The sequence below is a fragment of the Rhinopithecus roxellana genome, chromosome 1 (genome assembly GCF_007565055.1).
Source record: "Rhinopithecus roxellana isolate Shanxi Qingling chromosome 1, ASM756505v1, whole genome shotgun sequence".
NCBI classification, from domain to species: domain Eukaryota; kingdom Metazoa; phylum Chordata; class Mammalia; order Primates; family Cercopithecidae; genus Rhinopithecus; species Rhinopithecus roxellana.
In genome coordinates this window covers 58,251,132-58,263,571 of record NC_044549.1, presented here as the reverse complement: position 1 = coordinate 58,263,571, position 12,440 = coordinate 58,251,132, and the positions used below count along the sequence as shown (strand labels likewise).

Below are 12,440 nucleotides of genomic sequence, written 5' to 3'. Positions count from 1 at the left end.
GGGTCCTTCTGGCATCTTCTCAAATCTTGGAAGAAATGTCAGCTCTTTTTCAACATTCATTTGTCACTTTTAAGGTTTCACTGAATTACCCAGGCTGAATGCAGAACGAAAAGAAATGCCACAGTTATTATGCTGACTGCAGACGCAACATGGGAATTCTTTATGATAGGCCCTCACTCATGTCTTAATACTTTATTTATTCCAATGTGCTTAGCAAGCCAGCTTGGCCTTGTTTGTCTCCAGGTAGATCAGACGGCTAGAAATAGTCCTACCTATTTTCATTTGGGAAGCTTAAATATTTTTAAGATGAGTGATAATGCCGGGCAAACAGAGCTGAGTGTCATCAGTTCTGTCTCAGCCTCTCAGTCACCGAGGGAAGCGAGGAGACTTAATCATTTTTAGCTCAGTTCCCCAATCTGTAAAATGAGTTTTATGACATTTTCTTCCCTAGTTCACTGGAATAGCATTAGAAAAATGAATGGATGTGGTGACTGTTTATTGGATGACATTTGCTGAATGTGGCTTTTTGGTGTTCAAGACTGGATACATTAATAACAGTTTTAATTGTTATCTATAACCTGGCTGTCTGATAGTGATGATGATAAGGAGGAGAAGCAGGAGTAGGAGGAGGATAGCGGTGGTGGTGATGGGTGAACAGTAGTAATAACAGTAAATGAGAGGCAGCTTAGGATACTGACTAAACCCATAGGAGTCAGACTATCTTGGTTCAGATCCCTTTCATGTCAGTTATTATTTGTGTGACCTTGAACAAGTTACTTAAATCTCTGAACGTAGTAAATGTCACATTTGGAATTGGAACCTCCGCCTGTCCCAGCATGTGTTCATAACCACCATACTGTGTTGCTTTAAACCAAAAGCAACAAACTTTGGTCTAGAGCATTTCAAAAGGTCATCCAACAGAACATATAAAAAGAGGAGAAGCCAGCAAGATCCTTGATCTTCTTTATTTAAACTACTTACTTTACTTACTTTAAAAAACACCCCATAGGATCATGAACATCAGACCAATTGGGAAGGGTAGATTAATTGACTGCCTAAGGACTGAAATTGGCACATTAGACTCTGCTACAAAACTTACCTGTTTCTGATCTCTCGAAATCAATGAATCTCATTATTATTCATACCTCTTCCTTTAAAAAAAATAAAACACATCATTTGCAAAAAGAAAATTTTGTCCCATGCAGTCTAGGTTGTTCCAGGAGCTTACTGAGAAACTACAACAGCCCTCTGAGGTTAACTGGTACTGTTCACTGAATTCTCAAGTTTCTGCCTTGTGAATCTGGTGGTGGGAAATTTGGCTGTGGTAAAGAAGGAACCTCACTTGATCTCTGTGGAAATCATTGAGAATTACAAGTAGGATGCTTCATCCTTGTTTAGAAAGTAGAAGTAATTGTTTCTTTTGGAAGCAGCATGCTATTTATTTAACTGCACACATAGTTCTGATAAAGTGAGTGTGATTTTTTTGGCTAGTTTAGGATATAGGTTGGTTGATGTCAGCATTAGTTTACAAATGTGGAGGAAAATCTATCAGGGAAATAACTGAAATAAACCAGGACTCCTTTTTTTAATTTTTAATTTTTATTTTATTATTATTATTATTATTTTGAGATGGAGTCTTGCTCTGTTGCCCAGGCTGGAGTGCAGTGATGTGATCTCAGGTCACTACAACCTCCACCTCCTGGGTTCAAGCAATTCTCTTGCCTCAGCCTCCCGAGTAGCTGGAATTACAGGCACCCACCACATGGATGCCTGGCTAATTTTTTGTACTTTTAGTAGAGATGGGGTTTTGCCATGTTGGCTAGGCTGGTCTTGAACTCTTCACCTCAAGTGATCTGCCCACCTCAGCCTCCCAAAGTGCTGGGATTACAGGTATGAGCCACTGTGCCCAGCCTAAAGCAGGACTCTTAGTGGACAAGGGAACATGAGTGGTAGCGGGGAGAAAGCATCAGCATGATAGTGATATGTACATTCCTGGTGTAGTCAGCTCGTATATTCTAGTGGCTTATTGGCATGGAGACAGATGCCTGGTAGCTGGAGACACATGATGGAATATCCCTTTTCTGAAGAATGTCCTTTGCCTGCTCTCTAAGCATCATAATATTTGTACCAGTTTTTACAGTGCCATCATTTTTCATTATATCTTCCCTTATCCCATTGGAGCACAAAGGCAGCAGAGAGGAGCATTGAGTATCCTCTTCATGTTCTTTCCATGGTCAAGACCATGTGCATCATGGTCAATTGGAAAGGTCCTGAGGGAGGAATGTTCCTGGAGGTATGAGGTGATTAGAGAAAGACAGTAAGCAAGCTGTGGGACATGAGGTGAAATTGGAGTATGGAGAATATCCTGTAGGACTCTGTATGCAACTGGAGGGTTGCTGGCTTTAAATTTGCATGAAAGAGGAAACTATTTTGTGATGGTTTTTTTTTTTTTTTTTTTTTTTGAGACAGAGTCTCGCTCTGTCACCCAGGCTGGAGTGCAGTGGCGGGATCTCAGCTCACTGCAAGCTCCACCTCCCGGGTTCCCGCTATTTTCCTGCCTCAGCCTCCCGAGTAGCTGGGACTACAGGCGCCCGTCACCACGCCCGGCTAGTTTTTTGTATTTTTTTTTAGTAGAGACGGGGTTTCACCGTGTTAGCCAGGATGGTCTCGATCTCCTGACCTCGTGATCCGCCTGTCTCGGCCTCCCAAAGTGCTGGGATTACAGGCTTGAGCCACCGCGCCCGGCCTTGTGATGGTTTTATTTATTTATTTTTAATTTTCTAACAGGCTAATTAAGTTATATATTATATATCGTAAAATTTACCCATTTCAAGTATATACTTCAATGGACAAAATGTACTGTATCCATATGATATGGTTTGACTGTGTCCCCACCTGAATCTTATCTTGAATTTTAGTTCCTATAATCCTCATGTGTCGTGGGGAGGTACCTGGTGGGAGGTAATTTAATCATGGGGGTGGTTACCCTCATGCTGTTCTCGTGATAGTGAGTGAGTTCTCATGAGATCTAATGGTTTTATAAGGGGCTCTTCCTCCTTTGCTCGGCCCTTCCTCTTCCTGCCACCATGTAAAGAGAGATATGTTTGTTTCTTCTTCTACCATGAAAGTAAGTTTCCTGAGGCTTCCCCAGCCATGTGGAACTGTGAGTCAATTAAACCTCTTTCCTTTATAAATTACTCAGTCTCAGGCAGTTCTTTATAGCAGCAATTACCAAAGAGTATTCCATTGTGTGGACTAATACACCACACAATGGAATACTCTTTGGCAGAACAAAGAACGAACTATTAATACATTCAACAACATGAATGAACCTCAAAAACATGATATCATGATATTAAGTGAAAGAAGCTTAGTTCCATGATGTTTAGTAAATTTACCAAGTTATATAACCATCACTGTAGTCCAATTTTAAAACATTTTGTCCTCTAATAAGATTCCTTATGCCCTTTACTGTTAATCTCATTACTGCTGCCAGCCCCAGCAGCCATTAATCTACATTGTGTCCCTATAGATTTGTCTTTTCTTTAAATGGAATGCTACAACATGTGGTCTCTTGTGTCTAGCTTCTTTCACTTAATATCATATTTTTGAGGTTAATTCATATTGCTGAATGTATTAGTAGTTTGTTCTTTGTGTTGCCAAAGAGTATTCCATTGTATAGATACAGCACATTTTGTCCATTTACCAACTGGTAGATATTTATGTTGATTTGAATTTTTGGCTATCATGATTAATGCTACTATGAACACTTGTGTCCAAGTCTTTGTGTGGAATGTATTTTTATTTCTCTTGGGTGCTGTAATAGACAGAATTCTGGCCCCAGGACTTTTGCCCCTAGTTTTGTGCCGTTGAATATGTGGTATTACATGGCAAAAAGGACTTTGCAGATGTAACTAAGGTTACTATGCAGTTGACCTTAAGATCAGGAGATTATCCTGGATTAACTAGATGGATCAGTATGATCACATAAGCCCTTAAAAGCACAAGATGAAGTAGAGGAAGTCAGAAGAGAAATTTAGAGAGGTATAGCAGAAATCAAAGACATTTGAAGCCTGAGAAGGATTTGATGTACCATTGTTGGTTTCAAGATGAGGGCCTTGTGTCAAGGAACTGGAAACCTCAGTCTTGTAGCTGCAAGGAACTGAATTCTGCCACTAACTAGTAAGGTGGGAAGAGGACTCTGAGCTGCAAATATGAATCGTAGTCCCAGCCAGTAGCTTGATTTTAGCCTGGTGAGACTCTAAGCAGAAAATTCAGTTACGTCCTGCCAGACTTCTGACCTGCAAACACTGTGAGACAATAAATGAGCATTGTTTTAAGCCTTTAAATTTGTGATAATCTGTCATGACAGCAAAAATAAACTAAAACAGGTAGATCCCCAGCGTTGAAATTGCTGGGTCTTACGGTAAATTAACACTTTGAGAAACTTTGCCGTGGTTTTGAGCTCAAGGTGACATGATATTTTAAAACGATCCTCTGGCTGAGCTGAAATTGGCCTGTATGGGGGCCAAGAACAGAAGAAGGAGACCAGTGAGGAGGCAGGCAAGCAGAGAGGATGGTGGCTCTCCCTAGGGTGGCTCTTCCAAGTTGGAATTTGGACAGGGCAATGGATGACAGAGGCATCTGCAACAGGTTTGGCCCTCTGCTGGAATTGACGTGGCCAGAGATGGTGTGGCAAGAGGTGGTGTCCCAGAGCCTTGGTGATTGAACATACCAACATCACTGGTGAGTCTCAGTGGGAGGCTGAGGCATCAGAGGAGAGGGAGCTATGTCATGGACTCAGTGGTAAAAGAAAGACAATGTAAGGTATGTAAGGTATTTCCCCTTTTATCACTGCATACAAATAACTCCCATTCACTACCCTGAGACAGTTGAGTTACTGGAGGGAGGTGATGGAAGTTTGATGGAAGAAAACAAACATCAAAATGAATAGACTGAGAATTGCCTTATGGGAGAATGATCATGTGTGATGTAATAAAAGGCGTTTTTTGGGGGAGGGGAATGTCATTCCACGGAAATGAATGGTTTAGATGTGTGGTGTAGTCAGTCAGAATGGCTACTAGTAAAAAGTCAAAAATAGCAGATGCTGGCAAGATTGGAGAAAGGGGAACACTTATACACTGCTGGTGGGAAAGTAGATTAGTTCAGCCTTTGTGGAAAACAGTCTGGCGATTTCTTAGAGAACTTAAAACAGAACTACTTTTCAACCAGCGTGATTGGGTATATACCCAAAGGAATGTAAATCATTCTGCCATGAAGACACATGCACACATATGTTCACTGTAGCGCTATTCACAACAGCAAAGACATGGAATCAACTTAGGTGCCTATCACTGGTAGATCGGATGAAGGAAATACGGTACATATATACCATGGAATGCTATACTACCATAAAAAGGAACAGGAACATGTCTTATCCAGCAACATGAATGGAGCTGGAAGCCGTTATCCTAAGCAAACTATCCTAAAGAACAGAAAACCAAATACTGCATGTTCTCACTTATAAGTGGGAGCTAAGCATTGAGTATATATGGACACAAAGAAGGGAACAACAGACAACAAGGCCTACTTGAAGATGGATAGTAGGAGGAGGGTGAAGATTGAAAAACTACCTATCAGGTACTATGCTTATTACCTAGGTGACAAAAAAATGTATACACCAGACCTCTGAGATGTGAAATTTACCTGTATAACAAAACTGTACATGTACCCCTGAATATTAAATAAGTTTTTTTAAGGAACTATGGTATATTGATATGTCATGCACATGGCAAAATTTCTCTGGTACTTATTAAGTGTTCAGTACAAAACTTTCAAAGGATCTAGCTTGGTTTAACCTGAGAACTAAACAGAGTTCCTAATTTGGCTTCTTAATTTGGGTATTGTAAGTTAATATTTAGTGCTCCAACTTTTTGGGAGCTAATTTACAACTCTTACTGATTTACCATTTCTGCACATTAAATGCATGTCTGATGATTAACTGTATTGGTAGAAGTCATCCTTACCTGACTGAATCCTATAAGCTGCCTTTAAATACCATCGGGTCTTTCTATAATTATTCTTCCCTCCCTTTGGTACTTTGTGCTCACCTCTCCTTAGCCTAGTACTCCAAGAAGTGTCTCTGACTTTCCATACTGGAGTTAGGCATCACTTTGAGATGCTGCCACTGCCCTTTATACATCTTGCATTCTTTTGTCTTTGCCTTCTTTTCATCTGTCTCCCTAACTTGATTTTGAGCTTGAAAAGTTCAAGGCTCACTTTTCACCATCGCACCTTTGGTGCAAAGAACTTGCAACAGGAAAGTGCTCAGTAAATACTGATTGAATTAAAGCAAAGAATTGCAACCATTACTTCATTGCATGTCCTCCTCTTCTAAAAAATACTGAATGTTTAATCTCTTAGAGAAAGATTAAGTGTCCAGAGAAAGTCACTTCTCATTGACAGACCTTCCAATCCTTTTGACAAACAAATACGGCAGAAGACAGCCCCATTATGTTGACCATAGACATGTGTGTGACACATCTGCTTACCAAGTCTTATTTTCAGTATTAAAAATAACTGGGTACTATGTACTTTTGATCTTTTGCCTTCTTAATTTGTCTGCATTTTTGGAGTTTAGTCTTGAGAAAAAGACTACCATGGGAATGGCTAAGCGTTGGTGACATGCTCAGTAACTCCCTTTGTATCAGCACACAGAGATACATGTGTGAGAAATGTGTTTATTAGAAAAGTGACTGGATATCCAAGTGTTAAAAGATTAAGTACTCTTCAGAGGAAGTTAGCACCATTTACCTTACCAGGTACCATGAGAGGGAGGATCCTTGATATCAGGAACACAAACACAACTCTTGATAGATACAGGTGGTCATACTTTCGGAAGGTATTTTCCAGGCCTCCTGTTCATATACCCATGTAGGATGATTGCATGTTTTCCCCCTGTTATAAACAACTCTAAACAATGTCCTAAAAACAGCTCAATTTAATTTGACATATATTGGGTTACACTTGACATTTCTAAGTGCAGTAGGAATTTTTTTTCTCCCTGACAACTCAGTTGTGAAATTATGATTGACAGTCTATAATATTCAACTCAACTGTATTCAAAACTGACCAATGGTTTTGGAAGATGAAACCGCTTCAAATTTTGTGACCTATAGATAACATTCTCACCCTAGAAGTAGAGTTAATAGTTAATCAAGGGACAGTCTCTGCCATTTGTCTGTTGTCTCAGGCTTCATTTCTAGACTCAGCTTTGGCCAGCTTTGGTGCATCTCTCCCAGTGCCCCGAGGAGGCATTCAGTAAATGCTGGGTGAAAGGATAAATGTAGCCACTTTGAAGATGTATCTTTCATTTATTTAACTTTATCTTTTTAGCACTGTTTCCCTCAATTTAATCAAAAAGAACATGTTGCAAAATTGTTCAAAAAATAAAATATGAAGAAGACCAAGTAAAATTTTCCCACCCAGATGTAATCACAGTTGTCAGGTAGTGGTATGACCTTCCAGAGACTTACATATGAATGTATAAGTGCATACACACAGCCAGAAAACATGGCTGTATCTGTGTGTGTTATGAATGAAATACAGATATCATGGCAACAGGTACTGGTGTGGGCTTCTCCTATGTTGCTTATCTGAATATGCTAGAAAAAAAAGTGAGGGATTTTTACATTGTATTCTTTATATTCTATGAAGTTTGATTTTTAAAAATGTATTAGAATATAGTTGTATAGTAGTAACATAAGAAATAAAGATGGACAAAACCATAAAACATCAATATATTGAGATTTGCTAGAGTATATTCTAATTTGATGGTTTCTCATTTATTTTTTCTTTTTGTTGACTCACCTCCTTGATTTTTAAGTCGTGTGGAGTTGTACTGACTGAGATCAGTGACTTAAATATTTTATAACATGTCTTTCTGTTCATGTATCTCAGAATAATAAGTACTATTTTACCTTGTAACTCAATGTCATATGTTTTCCTATAAACAAGATAAACAAGTTAATTTTTTTAAACATACTAACGTCATTTCAAAGGATAACATTGCAGTATCTTTGACAACTGACATGGGCTTTATTTTCCATTATGCTGTTCAAGTTTTAAAAATTTGTTTTTTTCTAACACCACCCTGATTTGTTTGAAAGGTGCTACACTGAAGGACATTAGTGCCCAGCTTGGAATATCACTGTGCTCCTAGAACAGTCTTTCCAATCAGGTAGAAAGAGAAGCCAGGACAGAGACCCCTCTGGAAGTATCTTGGTTTATAATTTAGTGGCAGTAAGCTTATTAACATCTGTTTGGATTTTACCCCTGATTTTATATTACACATAGTCTGAGTAATAGGATTTTAAAAAAATGATGGGCAGTAAAAGTTGTAGTTCTGAAGGGCAGGGTATCAGACTATGATTATTGTGTTAGTCTCATCCAACTTCGAGTTTCATCGCAGAAAAACAAAGCTCTATGAGCACGTGGCATTAATTAAATTATGTGTAGAGAACTTATTTCCACTTAAATTAATGCCACTTGACATTCTAAATTCTTCTATTCTTAATCTTGTAATTGCCTTATCTTGCCATAATTTATAAATTGTGAACTTTGACCCTTTAACTTACCAGAAACTCAATTGTAAAATGATCTATTAATGAGGAAGGAACATTTTTATTTAAGGGTGAAATACTTTTATTTTCAGCTTTATTTGGATTATAAATTCTGATATTGCACATAACATACCGAAATTCCTAATTCCTTTCTTTCTGAGGAAATTTTAGGATTGCAAGATAGAAATTTTGGCCTTTGGAAAACACTGTAAAATCCTAGAAAATATTCTGTATGTGTTCCAATTGATGCCAGGCCAGGTGCTCCTGGATCTTCTTCGAGAGCTGCAGCACTGGTGCCAGGTCACCCCAACCTCCCTGGGCCTCCCCATGTTGCTGTCCTGCCTGGAAACGCTTTTTCTCCTCTGAGGCCCAAGTTCAGCCCCATCAGACCCTCTGGGTTTCAGGCTGTTCCCACCTATGTTTAGCTGACTTTGACCAGTGAGAGAAAGGAATCAGAAAAAGCCTGCAGATAAATTCCTTGCCTTGCCTTTCTGCCTCATCTTCACCCTTCTTCCTTCAGGGATGATTTCCAGACACAGTGGTTCGTATGGCCTCTCTGGAGACACCCATCTCCCGTAACCAAACTTCCAGCTGTGATCTCTGGTTCAGCCGTGGTCACCTAGGCAACATCCCATTTTGCATTCCTTTCGTTCCTCCCTGGCCTCACTGCCCTGTCCTCTCTCTTTCTGGCTTCCCTGAGATTCTACCCTCACATAAGTATTGGCATACACATTTTTCACATGCTTTTGGTTTTTAGGTAAGTCAATCTAAGACATTTTGAAAACATAAATTCTCATAATTATTTTATCTAAATACTTATTGGAAAAATAGATAGTTCCAGCAGGCACCAGCTTACTCTTGATTAGGTGCCACTATTTCTCTACCTATTGGATATAGAAATAGGCTTTAAAATTATATATTATATGTTTTTATATATATAATACGTAATGTGTATTACTGTGTGTTCCTTATATGATTGAATTTATGCTATTTATTCATTGTGCAACTTATAAATCAATCATCTTAACCAAAAGTAGATGTGATTTTGAAATGTTAGGAATTAAAAGTGTTGACCAAATCAGAGATGAAAGCCCACAGAGAAAGGAAGATACAAAATAAACCCCTGGTCTTCCCCTCTTACTCCATCTGCTCTCACCAAGTTCTCTGCAACTGATGATGCTTTTTGAAATTCAGATTTGACACCTTCTTTTCTTCCTATTACTCTTAAGATCTTGAAAGGGTATCCTTCCTGATCTTGGCCTTTAGGTCTTTGGGCAAATGGAAATACAATTCCATTGTTCAGTAAAATTGAATGAGAAAGTTCATATAAAATATGTAGCATGACGGCTGGCTAGACAGTAGTGTGGATGCCTCTTTACAGTAGGGGTGTACCTGGCTGCCCTGGTTGCGTACCACTTTCTGAGGCTTTGAAGAGTTCCTTGCCTTCTTTCTTGCCATTCCTGCCCTTATTTGAGGAGAAGGATCCAGTGAAGACAGAGGCTCTGATAGAGATTCTTTTGGCTGCCCAGTTTTTGCCCTGAGCAAAATGTGTTAGGTTTCCACAGGTTGAAATGTCACCAGATTTTAAGAACTCTATAATATGGAAAGTCTTTTATTTAGCATTTAGTAGCTATGAAAATTTAATGTTTACATCAGATCTCCTCCTGTGTCATTTCTATGTATGTCTTCTTTTACTTAGTGCAATTCTTTTTTTTTTCTCTAGCTCATGATTCTACTTAAACTTATGAACGAAACTCTGCTCTGAGTCCTAATTATTTTGTAGTAGAGAGTATTCCTTAAAAGTCCTTTTATCTTATTTATTTGTAACTTCAGTATAAGCACTTCACTTTTTTTTTTTTTTTTGAGACAGTCTCACTCTATCACCCAGGCTGAAGTGCAGTGGCACGATCTCAGCTCACTGCAGCCTCCGCCTCCTGGGTTCAAACTTTTCTCCTGCCTCAGCCTCCTGACTGGGAGTACTGGCATGTGCCACCACGCCTGTCTAATTTTTTTTGTACTTTTTAGTAGAGATGACATTTTGCCATGTTGGCCAGGCTGGTCTTGAATTTCCTGACCCCAAGTGATCTGCTCACCTCAGCCTCCCCAAATGCTGGGATTACAGGCATGAGCCACTGCACCTGGCCAGCACTTCACTTTTGAGTGTTCTAGTTGGACTTAATTCTTTCCTTAGACCATCTAGCTGGGTCGATCAATCAGGAGAGTTTTTTACACTCAGGTGGTTAATCCATTTGGGGCTTTTTGTAAAAAATAAAAATAACTAAATCACTGTTTGGTATTGACAGTGAAGTTTATTTGAAACATTTGGTTATCAATTCTTAGTGAGGATTGGAAGTGTTCAAGCTCTGAATCAGGTGAACCTGTAGTATTTTCTGTCTTCTCAACTTACGTGCTTTTCGCCTCCAACCCAGTTTGAGATATTTTTATTTAGTTGGCAGAATGAGAGGAACTCTCAGATGAAATTAACAAAAATCAGCAGTTGGGAAAAACATGGCACTCAGTAAGTTTCTTCGAGAAGGTTTCTATTTCCTTAAGATGATCTCCATCTTACAGAGCAGAGCAGTTTTCTCAAGTGGAGGGTGTTCTTGACATTTCCCCAAACTGTTGCAGCTCCTCAAGATTGCTCTGGAAATTTAAATATGTGTATCTCAAATCATCTGTTTTCTATTTAAAGAGGAGAATGTTTCAACACATTTGTGAATGGGAAATACTTCTGAAAACTCTGTTCGATTCTGAATCAGGAAAATTTCCTAAGTCTACCTTTTCTTTTTTTTTTCCTATTAAAACTTGTACAGATTGTTTACTGGCCCACATGAAATACTTTTGTGTTTTGCTTTGCACAAATCCTGTCATGGCATACTGTGGCTCTCTCTTCAAAGAGAGTCGCTAAGTTATAAAGAAACAATACCCCTGCAAATTCAATGAGACTGTCTTTCAGGCAAGACTTGATCTGGGATTTCTTGAGGAGACCTATGTTGACCTGTGTTATCTGTTTGCTACTCTGTTGATTGGTGAATATTTCTTACTTATTATTCTCATGGCAATAGTCATGTCCACAGAAACTCTGCTGTGAAAATACCAAGGAGGCCCATCTTTTCCAATGTATTCAGTCAGCTGCAGTTATGTGGAAATTCAAGATAAAGAGGACTCAGCTGTCAGTGAAAGAGGATTCCCAGTCAAGCCCCCTGCACGGAGGTACCTGTATTTCATGTGACAAGAATGGCCTGATAGTAAGTGCCTAGTTTTTCTGTTTCAGTCCTTTAGGAATCCAGAGAACAGCCACCCAGAATCCACTAGAATTCCACTAGATTCGTGTTATATCACTCATTTTCTTCAAATCTGTCTAAATGAGATGGACTTTTTTTCTTAGGTTCAGTGGTAATAGCATAATTGAGATAATTTCCCAAGAACACATGCTTCCTACTAGGATAATCCTCATAGGTTTCCTTGTTGGCTAGCTTTCTTTTTTAGTAAGTTATTCTTAAAACAACTTTATAGAAATGCAGTTTATGTATCATTAATTTACCCATTTCAAGTGTATAATTGAGTGATTTTTAGTAACTTTATTGAGTTCCACAACCATCACCATAAATTACTTTTAGAACATTTTCACCCCCCTCCCATAAGATCCCTAATGCCTGTTTGATGTTAATTGCCATTCTCACCCCTAGCCCCAGGCAACCCCTCATTCACGTCAGTCTCTAAGTTTGCCTTTCTGGACATTGCATATAAATGGAATCATACGATATGTGGCTCTTTGTATCTGGCTTCTTAGCAAACTGTTTTTGAGGTTGTTCTGTG

General features: G+C 39.0%; 1 protein-coding gene across 1 annotated transcript in view; it reads left to right on the top strand.

Moving 5' to 3' along the window:
• The window catches only part of LOC115896940 (succinate--CoA ligase [GDP-forming] subunit beta, mitochondrial-like), a 101,727-nt gene extending 90,000 nt beyond the window's left edge, over positions 1-11,727 (top strand). Inside the window, exon 3 of the mRNA XM_030929113.1 lies at positions 11,687-11,727. Within this exon, the coding sequence (XP_030784973.1) occupies positions 11,687-11,712 (26 nt within the window). The 3' untranslated portion in view covers positions 11,713-11,727. The remainder of the gene's footprint in view (positions 1-11,686) is intronic.
• The last annotated feature ends 713 nt before the right edge of the window (positions 11,728-12,440 follow it).